At 39.1% G+C, this 21433-nt stretch overlaps 1 protein-coding gene across 1 annotated transcript; it reads left to right on the top strand.

Moving 5' to 3' along the window:
• Positions 1 to 2527: 2527 nt before the first annotated feature.
• Positions 2528 to 20821, top strand: snrpa1 (small nuclear ribonucleoprotein polypeptide A'). The gene is made up of 9 exons (XM_038306825.1): positions 2528 to 2736; positions 8224 to 8371; positions 13672 to 13750; positions 16595 to 16641; positions 16739 to 16841; positions 16918 to 16997; positions 17088 to 17163; positions 19084 to 19177; positions 20514 to 20821. The coding sequence occupies exons 1-9, from the start codon at positions 2655 to 2657 to the stop codon at positions 20660 to 20662; spliced, it is 858 nt and encodes a 285-aa protein (XP_038162753.1). The 5' UTR covers positions 2528 to 2654; the 3' UTR covers positions 20663 to 20821.
• The last annotated feature ends 612 nt before the right edge of the window (positions 20822 to 21433 follow it).

The following is a 21433-nucleotide window of genomic DNA, read 5'->3' as shown; positions in this document are numbered from 1 at the left end:
AATAATATTTAAAAATCAGTTCACTTCTTTTTTCAGTGGCCCTAATCCTCTTCTGTAGAAGAACCAGATCAGAAAGAATAGTAAAAGCATGAAAATACCATAGATGGGAATCAAAAGCAAAATAGAGTTAGAATAAACCAGAGTGATGAAATAAGGGTCCCTATGTTCTCCAGCAGTCTAAGCCTATAGCAGCATAACTATAGAGATAGCTCAGGATAACCTGAGCCACTCTAACTATAAGCTTTATCAAAAAGGAAAGTTTTAAGCCTAGCCTTAAAAGTAGACAGGGTGTCTGCCTCATGGACTAAAACTGGTAGTTGGTTCCACAGGAGAGGAGCCTGATAAGTAAAAACTCTGCCTCCCATTCTATTTTTAGAAATTCTAGGAGCCACTAGTAAACCCGTATATTGAGAGCGAAGTGCTCTTTTAGGAACATAAGGAACAATCAGATCTCTGATATCAGATGGAGCTTGGCCATTTAAGGCTTTATATGTGAGAAGGAGGATTTTAAATTCTATTCTTGATTTAACAGGAAGCCAATGAAGAGAAGCCAGGATAGGAGAGATATGATCTCTCTTTTTCATTTTCATCAGAACTCTGGCTGCAGCATTTTGGATCAGCTGAAGGCTTTTAACAACAGTTTGTGGACTTCCTGATAGTAAAGAATTACAATAGTCCAGCCTTGAAGTAACAAATGCATGGACTAGTTTCTCAGCATCACCCCTTGACAGGATATTTCTAATTTTTGCAATGTTCCTCAGATGAAAGAAGAAAATTCTAGAAACCTCTTTGATATGGGATTTAAATGACAGGTCCTGATCAAAAACAACACCAAGATTTTTTACTTTATTCTCTAAGCTCAGTTTAATCCCATCCAGCAATATTGACACACATAACCATTCACAGAAGCCTACTGTTAACAGAAGGACCGTGGGTATTAATTTAACAATGGAAATAAAATTCAAATATCCTGACAAACAAAATCCAATCGTGTATACATACTTCTTAGATTTATACAAGAGACAATATTTATGTGTTTTGTAGTTGCATCAAAAGCATTTGATCATGTTAATCATAACAAAGAGTTCCGTAATATTTATTAAGAATATTCGTGTATTGGTATGCTCATCAGAATATGTCTGTAAAATGGGGAAACTCTGTATCATCTTCGTTTTATGTGGGTAATGGTGTGTGACAAGGCAGCATTTTATCTCCTTGCCTTTTTAACCTGTATATGGATGATTTATCTAACCTGCTGAATCAATGTTGGGTTAGTAATCGAACCATCAACCACCTGATGTATGCTGACGATTCTGTCCATATAGTGCTGGTCTGCAGCAACTGTTAAGGGTTTGCTCTCAGTATGGGTTACAGCATGACATTAAATACAATGCAAAAAAGAGCAACATCACGATTGTTAAGAGCAAAGAAGACACTAAATTATCTTTTCCTGACTTCACTCTGTCTGGCAGCATCCTCCAGGTCACTGTTGAGGTCAAATATTTGGGACATTACATCACTGCTGACCTGTCTGATGTTAAAGACATTTACAGGCAGCGTTGTACTCAATATGTACAATATTCTTCTTCTGAGGTTCTCCATGTGCACAGCATCTGTCAAAATTGCACTTTTTAAAGCATACTTTATTCTAATGTATACAGCCAACCTGTGGCGGCATTACAGGAAAAGCAGTATGAATAAACTTCAGGTCGCTCATAATGATGGCATGAGGATGCTGCTTAGGGTTCCCCGATGGTGTAGCGCCAGTCAGATGTTGGTGAATATATTTTTTTTATTTTTATTATATATAGTCCAATAATCCCGGTGTGAGATTAAGGGTCTTGCTCAGGGACCCAGAGTGGGAGACTGTGGGAGTGAGGAATCAAACTCACAATCTCAAGATTCAAAGCCCTATGCCTTAACCACTAGGCCGCCACTCCCCCTAATGTCAATAAATGTCAATGTACCAACCTGCGCTTCTGTGCTTGGAAACATTCTGCACAGATGTATGTGTAGATTAACAGACTCTGCAAACAGCATCATTCAGACTCTGACCAATCCTGTTCAAAGCTCAGTGAGATTCTTCTCCAGGTTGTGGAATCATTGGCGCTTTAGTTTATATGTCAGTTTTATTATTTTATTTTATGATATATATATATATATATATATATATATATATATATATATATATATATATATATATATATATATATATATTTTTTTTTTTTTTTTTTCTCTCTCTCTCTCAGGCATCCCCAAACTCGGTCCTCAAGGCCCCCTGTCCTGCAGGTTTTAGAGGTTTCTCTGCTTCAGCACAGCTGGTTATAATGATAGTAGACCAAAAGCCTGTTAATCAGCTTTCAATTAAAATCTGCTGTGCTGGAGCAAGGAAACCTCTAAAACCTGCAGGACAGGGGGCCTTGAGGACCGAGTTTGGGAATGCCTGGAAGAGATTGGTTGACTTCTGACCAGCAGGTGGCGGTATTGGCCCTTCCAGGCTGTTTGCAAACCGCCACGCGCCTCCAAAGAAGAAACTAAAACCCACGAAGAAGAAATCGTTGTTCTGGCGGTTGTAGGTAAAACCGAAGCGGACACGTTTTGACTTGTTTGGTGAAGAAAACTTGTCCAGCCTATATTCTCGGTTTATTTTCGTCATGGTGAAGTTATCTGCGGAGCTGATAGAGCAGGCTGCTCAGTACACCAACCCGGTGAGGGACCGGGAGCTGGATCTACGAGGTAACTTCCACCGGTTCCTCCACAGCAGCACCGGGCCTCGCTGCTTTCAGCTGCTCTCATTCTGCCAACATTTCTGTAGCTGGAGCTCAGCTCAACACACCGACACCTGTCTCCACACCTTTAACACCACAGCTTTACTTTACGGCAAAGGTTTCCTCCTTAATACTGTTGGCTAATCTGTGGAAGCTAGCCTGCTAGCGCTAGCTTAATAGGAAGTCAGAGTTCAGCTAGAAGCAGGAGAATATCTGGAGTTTCCTCCTTCGTTTGAGCGATTTACCCAAAAGCTGGAGGTCACATGTGTTTCTGTGAAGAAATAAACCAATTAGACACTTAAACGCTGTGTTTTATTTCTGGTAAGGTGACCAGATTACTGCAATCTAATCTGGAGACATTTCCAGCTCACTGATAATTTAATGAAAATTAAAATAGGAATCAGGGACAGTGATGTTTTCATCCATTTTTTGAAATATTTATTAATAAAAAAAAAAAAAATGAAGTGTGAAACCCAGCAATGTGCCTCTTCCATTTAACCCTTTAAGGTCCGCACCAAGAAAACTACAATGAACAAATTTTTTCTTTGTATTTTTTATTCCTTTAGAACATCAATAACAAAGTGCATAACTTTTTTTTGCAAACACCCCCATAGTTTTTAAATCACAAGCCTCTACCAAACGGTTGAGAATTCCGTTTATGGTAAAACTTTGCATACAATTACTCATAACAAAAAATTATTAAAACTCTTCTTTAATCTAGTAACAGAGTAGGAAAAACAGGCAAAAAGAGTTGTAATGCATTAGAACAAACTGCAACTGCAGTTTTGATGTATCGGATCAACCTTATTTCTGGTGATATGCAACAAAGCACTGCTGATGGGCATTCAGGCACAAGAAAACGTTGCACTTCTGACACTTCCACCTTGACACTCCTTTTGGACAGAGGTTACACCGGCCTCGTTTGTCACAGTGAAGTGGCAAGTGTCCAAAGTTGTCATAACGCACATCTGGCTGGGGCTGAGTAGGTCTTGGGGTGTAACGTTTCTTCTGATGCAACATTTGTGGTGGAGAAGAAGATGGTGGTCTTCCAACCTTCTGTGCTGGCTTGTTGAACTGCATCAAACTATGAGCAACTGCCAGACAAAACCTTTTGAGGCAGAGTGGCTTCTCATTCAGTAGGGCACAATCCCTCTTATGAATGAGCCAGGCATTTGAGATGCACAGATCAAGAATGTAGCCAAACAGTGGAAAATACCATCGCCTTGATTTTGCTGGGGTCTTGTACATGTGTACCAGCATGTCTGAGAGATCGATGCCTCCCATGTGTTGATTGTAGGCAGGAATAACTGATGGGCATGGAACATCAATCTTTGTGCGGGTGTCTTAACTCCATCGTTTAACACTTCCAATAGGCATGATCCCACATGCATTGCTTAGAATGTTAACACATTTGTTGTCAAACCATTTCACAGCAAGCACTCCTTCAGAAGACCTAAAGTCAAAGGCCCCACGACCTTTTTTCATCAGTTCTTTGTCCGACATCAGTGAAGCTTCACCCATTCGGTTTGATCTGACAGTGCCAATGCATTTGACCCCCAGATTTGCATGGAGGTTTTGTATCAAGTCAAAGCTTGTGAAGTAGTTGTCACAGAAGACAACTGAGAGGTGGGGCTCTGTTATGGTCTTGCATAATGTCATTACCACTTTGGATCCAAGAGGTAGCTTTTGTTCCTCCTCACAAAGGGGAACATTGAAGAATGTTGAGGCACCTTGGTAAAGCAATAAGTCATGAATGATGCCAGAGGAACTTGCACGGCAGAACAGTTTAAAGCCCCACTTGTCTGGTTTGTTGGCAATATATTGGCGGAGTGTGCCGGCTCTCGTGCCTTTATATGCAACCATAACCTCATCCACACTATGTTTGCGAGAAGATGGAATCAGAAGACATTACTTTCGAAGCATTTCAAAAAGAGGGCGTATTTTGTAAAAGCGGTCTGTGCTGTTGTTGAACTGGTAATTGTCATTGAAATGAATGCAGCGACGTAGTAGCTTGAATCTTTTCCTTGGCATGATGTCAGCTATCAGGTTGTAACGAGAATCATGATGCCAATAATCCTCCATGGCAGGGAAACTAAAAACACCCATGACGAGTAGCATTGCAAGGAAAATTTCTATCTCCTCAGGACTACAGTTGATTGGATCCCCCAATTCTTGGGCAGAGTAAAGGTTGGTGTGGTGAGCAATATGTTGAATCATCTCATCTGTAAAAAGTGACTTGAAATACTGCAAGGGTGTTTTCACACATTCAGGAGCTTCAAATACAGAAGCAGGAACATGGATTTTATCAATGTCTTCATATTTCCAGGTTCTTCGAGTGGCTTTCTTTGGGTTTGGAGGTGTACTTTGCTCAAGAGTTTCGTCCAGTTCTCTTACTGATATTCTTTTGAGAGTGTTTTTTCCTTTACGTCTTTTCTTGCGGGGTGGTGGTTTAGAGGAAGAGCTTGTGTTTGGAGTCTCCTCATCTTCGTCCTCTTCAAACATAGACTCAAAAGAAGTTTCATCTTCCTCTTGTGTGGGATGATAGTCAGGATCTTCTATTTGGTCATCATCACTCAGATCAGCATCAGAATCTTGAGGGTGTTCTGGTATCAGAGCCTGGGAATTGTGTGTCCTTGAAGCATAAAAGGTTTTGCTGTCCATCTAGAATTTTCGATATAAAAGGAAAATGTATATACAAATATAAAAGATGTAAATCCATGCATCAATGAAGTGGTTGTAATATGTTAGCATTAGAATAAGTCAATAAGGGATATAACAACTAAGAAAATGCACGTATAAGTGATCCAATCACTTAACTTTACAAAAGAAAGTATTTTCCAACTACATTAGTATTGTGCCTATGCCTTCATTATAAATGGACAAATCAACCATTTGGTAACATGTGTTTTTAGAAAATTATTTAACCCTTATAAGATTAGCTTTTCATCATAATATTACTTTAGAATGTTTAGTAAAGCCTCTGACATTGTTTCATGTTGAAAAAGTATGCCTACCTTTCAAATATTTGACAAAAAGAGCTGTCTTTTCTTAGCATGGTCATCCCACTGCTAACTTCCTGTGTGGACAGTTCTTCAAAAAGTCAAAATTTCACTGACACAGTGCATTCTAGTGGAGTTTATGAGTATTACAAGTCTAAACCAATTGGTAGAAAAGACTCAATAAGGTATATCAATTTCAGTGTATGCCTGAGTTAGATATAAAGCCTCAAAATGTGCTCTACCAATTTGTTGAGCAGAACGCTAAAGGGTTAAGATGAATAACTTTTTTTGTTATCTATTAAACCAAGAAAAAGAGGAATAAAATCCTCTTTTTCAAGGATGTCCTGACCAAAAGGCAGAAAGGTTACTTAATAAACAAAGATACATTTAATTAAAATACAAGTACATTAAAATACAACGTATCACTCAAAACAATGACAGATAATTGAGGCAGCTTCAAATTCTTTCACTTTCAACTTAAAAGCATTTAACGATTTAGAAAAAGAGAGAGGTGAGCCAAAAAGCAAAGCTCTCGATTTACCAGTGGATCTACGTTCCTGCCCTCATCTATGGTCAGGAACAGCTCGGGCTCGGGCATCTGATTAGGATGCCTCCTGGACGTCTCCCTGGTGAGGTGTTCCAGGCATGTCCCCCCGGGAGGAGGCCCAGGGGGAGACCCATGACACACGGGAGGGACTAAGTTTCCCGGCTGGCCTGGGAGCGCCGTAGGATTCCCCCGGAGGAGCTGGCCCAAGGGGCTGGGGAGAGGTACGTCTGGGCCTCCCTACTGAAGCTGCTACCCCGCGACCCGACCCCGGATACGCGGAAGAAGATGGATGGATGGAAAGATAAAAACTCAGTCAAGTTCCAGTTATTTTGTAAAAATAATTCCACACACAAGGAGCTGCGTAGCTATAGGCTTTCTTCCCCAGTTCGCTGCAGGCAAAAGGAACAGTGATTACCGGCTGATCTTTGGATCTCAGGGCATGAGAAGCCATGCTTTCTGTATGAGGTACAAATGTAAGAGGGCAGCAATCCAAGAAAGGCCTTGTAAATAAAAGTGTACCAATGACGTTGCCTCCTCGTAGAGAGTGATGTCATGGCTCTACAGTTTGTGATGAACCTTAATAAAGCATGGTAAAAAAAATCCAACATTTGAAGACATGAAGAAGTAGCATTCTTAAAAAAAAAAAGGTTCCCATAATCGCAAAAAAACGTAGCAGAGACAAGACGCTTTTTTACTCCAAAAGAAACACATGTCTTATTAGGAAAAAAGAAGCCCAGTTTAATTTTTAATTTCTTCAATCAATAGTGTTTATTAGTGCCATCTTGTCATTCAGTCTTCTCTGTCATCTTCCCTTGTGAGCAACATAACATTGTGTTCAGGGACAGGCCAGTTTGCATCAATACAGAGTCTGTGGGAATTTCCTTCTTTTTCCATTCCAAAAAATTTAATTTATACTTTTTATATATATATATATATATATATATATATATATATATATATATATATATATATTGAAAAACATATTTTTTTCCTACATAATGATAACTATAAAATGAAATGGCTTCCAGTTATTTCTACTCTTATCCTTGACAGCTGCAGTGCATTGGGTCGCCTCCAGCAGCCTGGATTACAATCTGTGTCACTATTAAAAAAGTTACGTTAGATTTTTATATTCAGAAAAAGACATTAGTCATTACATGTATAGATGGATGAAAAATAAGCTCTCAGAGCCAGCAGGAAAATGTGTCCTTTGATAAAGTTAAAATGAAACCTAATAGGGATATATTTTCACTATCCTAAACCTATTTTCTATTCATGTGTTCATAGATACAGCTGTGCTTTTTGTTTTAAATATGGTTTTATTTTGATAGGATGTAAATGTGAAGATTATATGATCTTATGATCTTACGATCTCGTAGTTATCCCTGTTACAAAAATCCACAACAAAAAGAAAATATTTGGGCAGAAACTAAACATATGCTGGATGCTGGTGGGATTTTTTCAATGTCATATTGAATTAAGCGTTCATTTCCACATGTTTTGAGCCTATGAATTTAATAATAATATCACGCATGCTCTCCTCGAGGTCTTAGGAAGTTGGAGTGAAGCAAGATGGGAGGCAGAGGATGTGGGGTTTAAGGGTAACAGTGTAGCTGCGTCCAGCCGGCTGTGATAACGAACTTCCTCGTCTGTTTTAAAACTGGTGTACTCTGTTCCTCAGCTATACGTTAACAGCTGTTTATGTGCACAGTGTGCTCATGCGCTCTTTCTACCATAGTAACAGTCTTCACAAAATATTTCCCCTTCATTCATAAAACTGTAAAATCTGGGACATTTCCGGGGACTGGGGACGGGGGGTCCAAAACTGGGGAATGTCCCCGGAAATCGGGGGACGTCTGGTCACCCTAATTTGTGGACCTTATTTAGTTGTACTTGTTTTAACCTGCAGGTTATAAAATCCCAGTGCTGGAGAACCTTGGAGCCACTCTGGACCAGTTCGACACCATTGATTTCTCTGACAACGAAGTGAGGAAGCTGGATGGCTTCCCTTTGCTCAGGAGACTGAAAACACTGCTGATGAACAACAACAGAATCTGGTGAGTTAATTTGACACAAAACCCCAAACTTATCTAGTAAATTTCTCCACTCTGAGATTAACAAAGTCAATCAATGATTGAATTGATTAGATGTTAAAGATAAACATCGGTGTGGGGAAAAAAAAAGATCCACGGATGTAAGCAGATGGCAGTAATGCTTCTTTATATACTTTAACAGCAGAGAGGAAGGCTGAATATCAATCCAGCTCTACACAAAGACTAAACCCCTTGATTCCTGTCTGTGCCTCTTTGGTGTTTTATCCTGTTTACTGTGACAGGAAGCCACAGGGAGACTGTTGCTCACAGGAGCACCTACTTGGTTAGGTTCTCTGAATAAAATATAATAATGACTCTTCATCGTTAGCCTTGGTGGTTCACCAAATGCTATTGGGAGTTAGCATCAGGCCAGTTGTGGTGTGGTTTTATTGCTCTGTGTATTCCCAGCACACCGAGCAATGATATACAGACAGATGGTCATCTGAGGGTGTCCAAACATTGAAATTACTTAGACTAAGTTTATTGTCATTTTGTACATACAGAATGTATACAAAAAGAAATTTTGTTAAGTACAGCTCTCGAGATATTTCCATTGTTAAAGTGCAGCAGTGATAAAATGTAAACATAAGACTGGTAAATGATTAACAGTTTCCAACTTTCAGCCCTTTTTTATTTAAAACCCCATTTTATGAATGATTAGGGCTGAAACAATTAATCAGTTATTCAATAATCTGGATTGTTAATCTGAACGGTTGCAAAGAGCACAGTGAAACGTGCCGTTTGGTGAAAGATTAACCTCCTTACACTAGGGCTGCAACTAACGACTATTTTGATAGTCGACTAGTCAGCGACTATTGAAACGATTAGTCGACTAATCGGATAATTATTACTTTTTTCTTAAATTCAGCATGAAGTTGATTTAATTATGTGGCACACGATAATGAACACAAAAAAGATGGTTACAATGAAAAAAACTTATTTTATTGCACATACTGTGGATTTGTAAAAAAATTAAATAAAAATGTCCTGACTTCAATTAGGCACAGTGCTCAGTCAACAGAGACATAAATTCATAAATAAATAAACCTCTGTCCATTTTTTAGGGGCAGGCAAATAAATGATTAATAAATTAAAATCAAATAAAAAAATTTTCCCTTGTAAACCAAGAACAGGCTCATTAGCAGCAGCAAAACATTAAATAAAACAAAGATGTGCAATTTGTGAAGTACATTCAGTGGTCAACTGTCTGTTGCAAAAGACCGGCTGGTCCAAACATCACACGTCAGTGTGAGGGAGCTGCTGACCTCTTTTAGGATCTCCTTTACCTTTAAACACAAAAGTTGATTTTTGTAAATATTTAAAGAGCAAAAACCTTACAAATCAACAGAAACTATTCAACATAAAAGTTTTATTGCAGCTGCTCTATCATACTACCAAAATTAAGTCATGTATTTCAGATATTTTAATACATATGTAAATATGTAATATATTAATTAAATATATAATTGCTTTTAAATTACATTTGTGATTGCTTGTATGAAATGTCTGTGTGTTGGTGGGTGGGGGTGATTGATTGCTAATATGAAATACATAATTGCTATTAAATGAAATGTGTGATTGCTTATATGAACTCTGTGTGTGTGTATTTTAAATAATTACCTTCAGAAACATTGTACTGTATTTCTGCTCCATCAAGTGGGTGAAATGGGTCCTGGATGGCAGGATATAGTCGGGGTTGAACTAGGCTATCATCTGTTGAAACCCAGCACCGTCAACCATGGAGAGTGGCCTCATATCATAGATGAGCATCTACAGTACTGACTCAGTGAGGGCAGCCGTCTGTTGCGGTTAAAATATGTTTGTCAGGCAGTCTGGCATAACGCTCAAGCTCTTTTTAATAGCAAAAATGCGCTTATAAAATGCACAATGTATGTCATTAAAACTGCATTGGCTTAAATGTTACTTGCATCTTACCAAGGCGAGTCAGTTTCGTTCAACTCCCCGACGTGCTTTCTCTTTAAATGTTCGTGCATCACCGAGGGACTGCCATGATACGCAAGGTCTGCGTTGCAAACCTTGCAAGTAATCTTTTTATCTGCCGTATCCAGGCTAAAATGCTCCCAAACTTTAGAAGTCTTGGTAGGCGTACCTGATAACGACGCCGCCATATTTGTATGCTACCGCTCAGAGACAGAGACACTACTGCGCATGAGCGACTCTCGGCAGAGATCATAATCAAGTGAGATGCCTCACTCTGTTGGAAAAACGCGTCTGGCGACTATAGTCGGCAATGGAATTCATTGTTGACAATTTCTATCATCGATTTTTGTCGACAACGTCGACCAATCGTTGCAGCCCTACCTTACACCAGTAGTAATGACAAAACTTTACAACAAATGTAAAGATCAAACATGTTTGATTTTCAGTCGACCGTCGTGGGCAAATCGCCCAGTTGGCAAGCAAGGATTTCTCCTCTTCTTTCTCTCAGATGAAAACACAGAAGCATGGTGGGAGTGCGAGTGAAATTGACTTCTTTCTGTAAAATTGACAAACCGTAGTAGCACCTGAGAGAAGGTTGCCCCCCCACCTTATTCAAATCAGACAAAATTGGTGTCAAACATTTATGCGTGTTTGTGCTGCAAAATTTTCATTTGTGCTGCTATCATTTTAAAGGTATAAAGAGATGCTTCTCTAGAGGTCATCAAAGGTCAACCAGCTCCCCCACCATCTTCTAATCAGGCAAAATGGGTGTCAATTAACCCTCTCAGGCTCAAATTAACTTGTAGTTGCAGGAAAAATCTGATATTTGGTGAAAATGATCATATGGAGTAGTGATATACAATTCAGTAGGGCTGCAACAACGAATCGATAAAATCGATAAAAATCGACTTTTAAAAGCGTTGGCAACGAATTTCATCATCGATTAGTTGTGTCGCGCGATTATTGCGTCATCCGCCGCGCCGTCATCACTGCCTCTTGACTGAAAGAGGAAGGAAAAAAAATATGGCAGAGCGAGTCAGCGCCGCAGGTGCAGTGTTGCCAACTCAGCGACTTTTCAGTCCCCTCCAGCGACTATTTTTCAAAAAAGCGACTAGCGACAAATCTGGCGACTTTTTTCGGTGTCACTGGCGGCTTTTAGAGACTCTTACGTGAAAGCATGTATCGTTCCTTCTCTGCCGTGGGGCGCCTCCCCCATCCCAACCGCGTTTTCCCGCAGGAGTCCCTCTCAGCTGCAGTCAGAGCCTCAGCGTCCAGACTGCAAATGAAGCGCGCATGCACCGGGATTGACGGCGCAAATTGATCACAATAATTAAAATAGCCTTTATAAATAAATTAACTTGCAAATTATGAGGGCAAGGCTTTTAAAGTTTAAGTCTTCTTGCAAAGATAAAGTAAAGAAGATCCTGCAATTTATGGAAGTAAAGCAGAATAAAATCCAGCAAGATCAGTAATATGTCAATTAATTATATGCCACATTCCCATGTAAATATCTGTCTTTGGAGGATGTGTTCTTTAACACCCCTAGTTCTCTCATTTTTATTCCAAATACAATTTATAATTTGAATCACAGGGCTATTTTTATCTCTATGGTTCAGTATTTTCTCAAGTAGCAACTTTAACTGCTATACTTTCCTGTCTTAAAAGGCAGAACTCTTCTAGTCTAAAAAAACTCATTTGTTGAAATGGGGGGGCCTATTGTTTGAACCCCTTAGGGGTTTTTAAAAACAAAAATGTCTTTTTTTGCGCTTTATGAAACAAAGTAGCCTATATTTTGTGGATGTACAGCCACATTTCTCATGTAAGTTTGCGTAGATTTAACACAAACATTTATTTTTCATATAGCACCAGTACAGTTAATGAGAAACCTGTACTTGTGTGCTTGTTTGTTCCGTCTAAAATGTTTATTTTGGAATAAAGAGGTTAATATAAAAAATATTTTTTGTCCAATTCATCGATTAATCGAAAAAATAATCGTCCGATTCATCGATTTTTAAAATAATCGTTAGTTGCAGCCCTACAATTCAGACTTTTTTTTGAGAGAGACCTTCGCATGCAATGAATTCTGGGAGGTTGCAGATTTGCAATAGTGGCCCGGAGTGGTAAATTAAGACTGAAGACTGAATCTGATATTAACAAAACAAAATTCGAGAAAAAAAAAATTATCTCACAAAATTAGAGACAACCTTTTATCAAACTTTTTCTCCACCGACATCTCAAAACCTCTTGAGAAGGCCGTTTCTGTTAAACTGTTGCTCAAAATATAGGCAAACTAGTAGATAAAGCATGTAGCATCCATTGGTACCTGTTTGGGCACACGTTGCAAATCCACAACAGTAAAATCGAGATACCTCTGGTGAAAAACCCAGAGGAGATAAAATCTACTAATTGGCATGTGTCATATCTATACACATTCATGATTTATCTTGTGTAGTATTGATTTCAAAATAATGGAAATTGGTAGTCATACTTATATGACATTGGTGCTTAGGAAATCAGTTTCAGTGACACCAAGGACTCAGCCATGTTGAAAGTGAGTCAACAGTGCCATCTGGTGAGCTGGAGAGAAACGGTTTGTTGCAAATGCACAACTAAGTCCTTCTGTTGTACTTCTGAGTAACAAAAGCTCTCAAAATGTGGATGTGGAGTAATTAGCTAAGTAGCATTTAGCTGTTGCTAATCTGCAACATCTCCCTGGAGAGGGACGAAACACTGCGGTTTTTCGTACAGTGTGAGCTGTAGCTGCGTGCAGCGATTGAAAATATCGCACAGTGTATGCCCGGCTTTAGCAGTGATTTTAAACAGGTGGTTCTGGTTGCTCCCAGAGGAATGTATGAACTTGGCTCCATAAAGGTTAACTCCACTTAAGCCTCCCATCTACCATGCTAATTGCTAGCATGTCTTTTTTTGTATCATGTTTAACATATTTGATCACATAATCACCAGTAATCTGTTACCATAAAAAAACCAAAAGTTTTAGCACGCCAAATTGTTTTACCAATGAAAACAGAAGAGCTTCAGAAATAAACTGTCCTTCTGTTGGAGATGCATTTAGATAAAACTGAATATTTTTGCAGTTTTAATTCAATTTAAATCTTGTTTCCATTTCTGAAACGATTACAGAGGGTTAAAAGAGTTTAAAAAAATTCCATTTACATTTTGATCCGCCTCTGGTCATTCATACACATTCGCCTGTAAAGCAGAGTTTATTACAGCCTCTTTGAAAATGAATCAAGAATGATGATGATGTCAAAGTGATGAAATGTGGACCCTTGTTTTGTGTTTCTCATCACGTGTTCCTGCAGTCGGATCGGGGAGAATCTGGAGCAGGCCCTGCCCAGCCTCAGAGAGCTGGTTCTCACCAACAACAACATCCAGGAGCTGGTGAGGCATCTTTCTACATTCTTCTGACTTTATTTATTTTAAAGTATTCCGGCCACAGGCTGGATTTCCGTCTCGTAGCGATTGCCCATTGGTAAAAAAAATAATAACTCGAAAATAGACTTTAAAAAAAAAAAAAAAAAAAAAAAAAAAAAAATCAAATCCCCTTTGTGTTTGTCAGCCAAAGGTAGCAAAGGAGCGCTCTGAAACTAACAGTATTAGCCAGTCAGGAGAAGAAGGCGGCGGGTCTTAGGAAAGGGTGTACCTCCTCCTCTCGTTTCTTGCTCAAGTCGCCAGATAGATTGTGGTTCAGTGCTGAAGTTCTACATGGAAAGTAACCTTGCGCTGTTTATAGCTCCATTCAACAGAGAGCCGTGTAAAAAGTCAAAAAAACAAATAAATGAAACTTTGGCTACGTTCACACTGCAGGCCTTGATGCTCAATTCCAATTTTGTTGTGAAATCCGATTTTTTTTTTTTTGCATTGCCGATCACATTTCCAAATAAGTCTCTGGCAGGCGCAGTAGAGGATGCTATGACATCACAGGCCAGCGTGTTCTGTGTTTACAGAAGTAAACATGGATGGTAGTGCCGGAGCGCATCTAGCGGTCTTTCCCAACCTTAAAAACTCAATCTTTTCTAGATGGTTAAACATAAATACTGCTCTCCGCATCATCGTCTGCCATGGTTGTTGTTTTTCTTGCCGCTTCTTCATAGCAAGACCCAGAATAGTGACCTTTGTCGGGTATTAATGGCGTTCAGGTCGGATGAATGCGACCTGGCCGTTCAGGCACAGGTCGCATTTGAAAAGATCAGATTCATATCAGATTCAGGACCACAGAGCAAAGCGGCCTGGGTCGCATTGGAAAAAATCAGATCTGTGTTGTTCAGACAGCCATGAAAAGATCAGATCCAGGTCCATATGGGCCAAAAAATTGGATTTGGGTCACTTCAGGCTGCAGTGTTAACGCAGCCTAAATGTCCAGATGGCTTTAAACTTCTGCTGCTGATGCTGTGGATGTTAATGATCCATTTGCAGTAACCAGTCATGAACTGGGAGGTTTCCTCTCTTATTGTCTTCCAGTCTGTCTGAGCATCTTGACTGGAAACATCCAGATCCTCGGTCTGTTTCCTGCCTCAGAGGCCAAAGGCACCAAGCAAATGTGATGATATAAAAGGGGTAGAAAGATATAAGTTAATCTAAACAATAGGGCTGGGCGATATAGAAAAAAAGCTTATCGATTAAAAAAAAAAAAATGCATAGTGATCGATATCGATAATTATTGAAAAGATTTGAAACCATATTTTATGTGCAGCTCTGCCTGGACTTTTTATAATATTGCTAAATGATTTAATTTTAATAAAGAACACAAACACAGACTTCCAATTAAATCTTTATTTAACCAACTTTTTTCACCATAACAGAATTGTTTTAAAGAAAAATAACTTAAATGTTATTAAATACTGACAAAGAATAAACTAAAGTGATCAGAAAAGTGACCAAAATAAATATAACAAATAAATAAATGGACGCCCCCCTCCCCCCGCCCGCATTCTTCTAAGCTGAACCTGGTTCAGCTTAGTTTCCTGCTTTTACCTGAGTTATTATTTTGAAGTTTCTGGCCCCTCAGCATTTTTCTCTCAATCGTTAGAACTATGTGGGAAACTGCCCAGAACTGAAAATATATATATATTTTCCTGAAATTCCCGAAGATTCCTCGGAGGACGACGCAGATGCGCGCCGGGGCCTACACAGCTCGTAGTCCTGCGGATGTGAGCGTCCGAGATGATAAAAAAAGTTGGTTGTGTTATCAGACTTCGTTTTCACTGGTTCCCTACACATTTTACAGATGACTGTGATTTGTTTTTTTGTCCGACTTGCCATGACCGAAATACTGCCAAACTGGCGAACTACAAAAACCCTTCTTTGAAACAATTTCCTCCGCCTCTCCTTGCTGCGACATCTTCATGTGCTCTGTGTTGTGGTTTGAGAGGGCGGCGCTTTGTGATGGCGTGCCTGGGTCCACGATTGTGATTGGTTGGGAGGAAGTAGTGTCTAGCATAAACCTACATGCTAGGCTACAATGAGAAGGAAGGAAAACTGCATTTTTTTTTTATCGAACTTTTATCGACCCGCTTTTTTTCTATTGCGCCACACGTCTATCGATCGATATATATCGTTATTGAATTATCGCCCAGCCCTACTAAACAATGTGTGTATAAGAAAAATATATCTGCAAAATCTGTTATATTCAACAACTAAACATACTTAGTTAAGCAACTTGTGCAAAAATAGCAATTAAAAAATAGAAACCTTATCAGATTTATAGTCCCCACCCTGTAGATATATTAGAATTTGTCTTTAAATTACAGCCAAACTCATTTACACAGTAACAGATAAAAACCTTTAGATAAATCGAACATCACCGCCTCATATCTCACTCAATAACCATTAAAACGGCTATTTTTATTCATTTCAGACAGAACTATTCACAAACTTTTATTATATTAAACTGAACTTCCAATATTCACCACTGTTCAGCCCCAAGTACCTGTTTCCTCTGATCACGGAGCAGCCAGCTTGCTTGGACTCTCAATGAATCCTGGGAATACCAAAGATAGAGAGAATACATCTGACCCCTCCTTCAAATCGGGCAAAAAGAAGGACCGTTTAGGCCACATAACGAGGAGTTTTCCAATCCGAACAGGCCACAGTGCTGCGTTATGACATAATTGGCCTACGAACCTGTCCTTTGGAGGACGGAGCCCCTAAATTCGAATTCAGCCTTAATCGGCTCGTATTTCCTTGTTTAACTAATCCATGTTCTCCGTATGTTTTCCTCCATAGGGAGACTTGGACCCGCTGGCCTCGGTGAAGACATTAAACCTCCTCAGGTATGGATCTCTGCTGTCATTCTAACGGCACTAACCCTCTGACTCCGCTTGGTTAGCAGCAGACTGACATGTTTCATCATCATCTGTGTGTTTTTAGCCTGTTAAAGAACCCAGTGACGAACAAGAAGCACTACAGGCTCTACGTCATCAACAAAATCCCACAGATCCGTGTGCTCGACTTTCAGAAAGTAAAGCTCAAGGTGAGTTTTGATGAGTCCAAAGGTCAGCGATGGTAGGGAGCATTCGGAATACCAACCTTTGTTTTGGATTTTCCAGGAACGGCAGGAGGCAGAGAAAATGTTCAAGGGCAAACGAGGCATTCAGCTGGCAAAGGATCTGGGAAGGCGAACAAAAACGTGAGATTGCTTTGGGTTGCTTCACCTAAAGGAGCCTGTTGGGTGGTTAGAGCTGGTAGATGGTTGTCTAAATGACATATGATCCTCTAGATTCACTCCAGGAGTGGCTGCACAGGCTGAGAAGAGGAGGACGGGACCGTCTCAAGCAGATGTGGAAGCCATCAAGGTTAGTTTGGTCCCATTCAGGTTTCTACACAATCTGCCAAAGTTTGGAACTTGATTAAATATGTGGAAAAATTGTTTCCAGCATTTTTATCTGCTCTCTAGGTGCCTTATTTAAAGTCTTTTCTATATGGAAATATTCAGGGTAAACAGATGATAATCAGCTTATTTGTAATTGCTGATTGAGGAATTATTGTTTTAAATTTTTTTCTTTCTGACTGATGACTCATGCTTAGGACCGTCTTTCAGGACTGTTTTGTAGCCGTCCACTAGAGGACAGCGCTGTTCATCCTTTAGTGACGTAACTAATAGATGCAGAAGAATTAAAACTAGGTTCTGAACAGAATCCAAACAGTTTGATGACTGATTGTAAATAGAAACATTTATCAAGCTCCTTCATCATCACTGCATAGCAGAGCAGTGTTTACTTCTCATGTGCTGCTTGGAGACTATGCATTTAAAACATAAAGACAAATAATTTTTTTTTTCTAACCAGAGTAGGATAGGAACTATTTCTGTCCAGCCCTTTAGGTTTCAGTATTACACTTAAAATGGATTTATCTAGACAGGAACGAGGAAACCCTGGAGAAAAAACACCTGAAATATCCAAAGAGTTTATAAAATTATAAACTCAAAATAAAATTACAATTTTGGTTGGGGGGGGGGGGTTGTTTTGATTTTATCCCCTGAGGCTCAATCAAGATAGGCTGCTGTTTTTTCCCAAGTCCCTGAAAGTTGATAGAGGACCTGATGGCAATAAACATTATTGGTTTTTATTCTGATGTTTCTCTGAGAACAATCAGAAACACCAGAATAGAAGCGGCACATGGTGTTTCTTTCACCACTGGTTGGTTTGCTCTTAGAAAGTAGAGCTAACCCTAGTTAGCCTCCCCCCCCCTTGACAGGAAGTGGCAGTAAAGCCTGACAGGACGTCAGAGTGACATACCAGTCTATAAATGATGCTGTCAATGGGGGATCAGAAGTCTCATATTTCTTTTTTTTTTACTGTATTTTTTTAAATAAATAACCCCCTTAGTTCCTATTTTATTTGAGTTAGTCAGTATTTAAACCAACTTTATAACCTCTTAAAACCCACCAGAATGCATGAAAATTCCACTGCTAAAATGTTTACCAATATAGACATGTTAGACATCATTGGAAAACTTAGATTCTCCACAATCCAAGTTCATTTTATGGACACAGCTAGCACCAAAGCGCAGTTAACACAGATATAACAGTATGTAAACATGACAAAGCAGAAAGCAAGCATGTCTTAAATGATGCAGCTTGGGCTGTGTTTTACTTAACAATTTTCATCTATATATTCAGAAACTCGAATGTGTTAGCTTTCAAATAACGTATCACACATGTAATTTGGACTTACAGTTCCTAAGTTGTTTGCTTTTCCATTTGGGTATGCAAAATAGGCGAGCATTTCCCAAAATGAGGTGGATATTAAGAGAATAATATAGATTTAAGTACATTGATAGGCTTCTTTTTCCAAATATAAAATGTTCTCCTGATAAGAGAAAACTCTGGTTATAAGAAAATAGCTGCATAAGAATTAATCTTTCATCAATCAATAAGATCAATCAACCTTGAATTAATTCACTAATCGATAATCAGCATCCCCTGTTCCCACTTTTAAAAAACTTAAAAAGCCTTGGAAAAAATATTTGCTTGATACAATTCCTGCTGAGGCTGAAGCAGAAAAGGGAAAATCTGAGAGCAAAGTTCAAACTCTATCTTCCTTCTAATTTTTATTGCTTAAAATCACCCAAATGAATAATGAAGAGAGCAGAAACCAAAATGGTGCTGAAGAACTCTGGATCGTAGAAGCCTGGTTCAGATTTTGTTTACTGGACTCCAGAATCATTTGGAGCTGAAATGATGCGACTGATGTTGTAAACGCCTGTTTTTTCAGAACGCCATTGCTAACGCCTCATCACTGGAAGAGGTGGAACGGTTAAAAGGCATGCTGCAGGCCGGACAGATCCCAGGACGAGATCCAAGACAAGGTCGGTGTTTTCCAGACACTCTCAACCTTTTTATAGAAATTGATCCGTGATTAAAAGGTTCCTATGATTAATATTCAGCTTCCATAGACTCAACAGTCCTGTTTGGAGCAGCTGTTATGTTTTTGTTCATTTCTCAGGTCACTTTTAGTTGTAGATTCTGACTTTATTAGAAGATAAACCATATTTTCTCTCTATATGTGATATAAATACAGTGGTGAACTGTAACCATACACCCGGACGAGCCAGATGAAGATTAAAAGGCCTGTGAACGACTCAAAAACTTAACCAAAATGGTTAAAGGTATAATGAAGGATTTTCTCGATTTTTCTGAAAAGACCCGCCCTCTTCACGTAAAAAAAAAAAAAAAAAAAGCACTGGAAAAACGATCTAGAAATAAGTAAAAATTTCTTGAATTAAGTGTATTTACCCTTAATTTGAGTAGCTAAATAAGATGATCTGCCATGAAAGGGCAGTGTGGCTGCAGGTTTTCTTTCCAACCCAGCAATGGCACACCAGACTCCAGTCATCTCATCAAGTCATCATGTTCAGATTGGACTCCCTTGATGAAATGACTGGAGTCTGGTGTGCTATTGCTTGGTTGGAAAGAAAACCTGCAGCCACACAACCTTTTCTGGAACCAGTTTGACACTCCTGGTCTAGAGTGTTAGGAAACGGCTGAATAAAGCCGTTTTTCAATCATGCCACACCGCCCCCCTCAGGACACTGGTTTGTGCATCATTTCATGGGCATCACGCTGCCGTGCGTTATGCAGAAGTTAGGCTGTCATGGGTCATAAGTTCCGGACTCGATATCAATACTCTATGTATACGACCAAAAATAAAAATACACAGAAAGTTCAGCGTCGGCCAGCGTTATTAGTAAATTCTGGGACATCGGGCATACGCTGGATAAATTGCCTAGGTGTGGCAGGATCCTAAGCAGGTCTTATCCTGTACATCCACAGTTATTCAGCTGATCTAGTGCAAAAAATAAATACATCATTCAGCCCTAGAAAGAGTCTTGTTTAATGTTAAAGTGCATTTTTAAAGCTTGGGAACCTTACATATTACCAGTATTTTAACAAAATATTCTTTTGATTTTATTTTTACTGGAAACGGCTGCTTAGTCCGCTCCAAAACTCTGACACCCTATTTGGTCTGTAGGGGGAGCTAGAGTCTATACTGGACATGGTTTCATGTAGATCTCGGATGGTAAATGACCTTCTCCTAACAGCTCTGTTAATCCATCTAAACCTGTCCTACTCACTCCACTAATGTGGAGCTGCATGATTTAAGTTCTAACAGATGGACTCATTTATCTTCATTTGTTAAATCAGATCCCAGTGGGATGGAGGAGGAAGAAGAAGAGGAAGACTACAACGGTGGAGAGGCACGTATGGAGGAAGGTTACGGAGATGGCATGAATAACGGGGCCCAAGGAGAGGATGAAGATATGGAGGATCAGCCACATGAAAACGTCTCCTGAATCCGTCGGTTTCTGTTCGATTTTCTTTCAGATTCTGTTTTTGCAAAGATGTGCGCCATTTTATTTTGTATATTGAATTTGATTAAACAGATTTCTTGTACTCTGAGTGAGATTACATTCTTTTGTTGAATAAAGTCCTGCTTTATTTTTCTCTTCAAACATCGCTGCGTTCTGTTTGACTTTTTATCCTCATTTCAGCAGCATTGACTGAATGTTTACTGAAAACTTCAGGTTCAAACTCCTGACAGGAGCGTTCACAAGTTGGTTTGGGACCAGGGCAGGGTTTAAAAAAAATAAAAAATACCTGAATCTATTGTCAAATTAATTCCTAAAAATTGATTCATACCAAAGATAGATTTTTTTTTTTAAATGTAATTTTCCAACAGCCATTAAAACACAGCTTTATTCATTTGTTGTTGAGAGTTAATTTTCAGTATTTTGCATTACCACACAGTCATGCTTTCAATACCAGTAATTGCCAAGTTTCTTTAAACTGTGTTAAAGTTGAGAACAAATTAACAAAAAATTATCTCATATATTTTAGTTCATAAAAATTTTTTTAATTTGTTTTTAATTACTGGGAACCTCAGTCCAACCGCCGCTCTGCCCCACCCACCTCACGTCCGAAATGCGGAGCACAGTCGTGTAAATGAGAGTATCTGGCAGATACTGAATGCAGGTAAATGTGTTTGTGTCAAAGTTTCTCTTCTATTTCTACTTTAAATTTTGTTAAAAGTGAAATAGCCACTTTTTTTTTTTTTATCTGTTTCT

The sequence above is a fragment of the Cyprinodon tularosa genome, unplaced genomic scaffold (assembly GCF_016077235.1).
Source record: "Cyprinodon tularosa strain WSP-4 unplaced genomic scaffold, ASM1607723v1 ctg593, whole genome shotgun sequence".
Classification (NCBI taxonomy): domain Eukaryota; kingdom Metazoa; phylum Chordata; class Actinopteri; order Cyprinodontiformes; family Cyprinodontidae; genus Cyprinodon; species Cyprinodon tularosa.
Note: the sequence above shows the minus strand (reverse complement) of the source record. Positions and strands in the feature narration are given on the sequence as shown.

Coding starts and splice junctions, on each gene's coding strand:
- snrpa1 (XM_038306825.1), top strand. CDS start 2,655: ATGGTGAAGTTATCTGCGGAGCTGATAGAGCAGGCTGCTCAGTACACC. Junction 2,737..8,223: donor CCGGGAGCTGGATCTACGAG/GTAACTTCCACC, acceptor TTTAACCTGCAG/GTTATAAAATCCCAGTGCTG. Junction 16,998..17,087: donor CTGGGAAGGCGAACAAAAAC/GTGAGATTGCTT, acceptor ATGATCCTCTAG/ATTCACTCCAGGAGTGGCTG.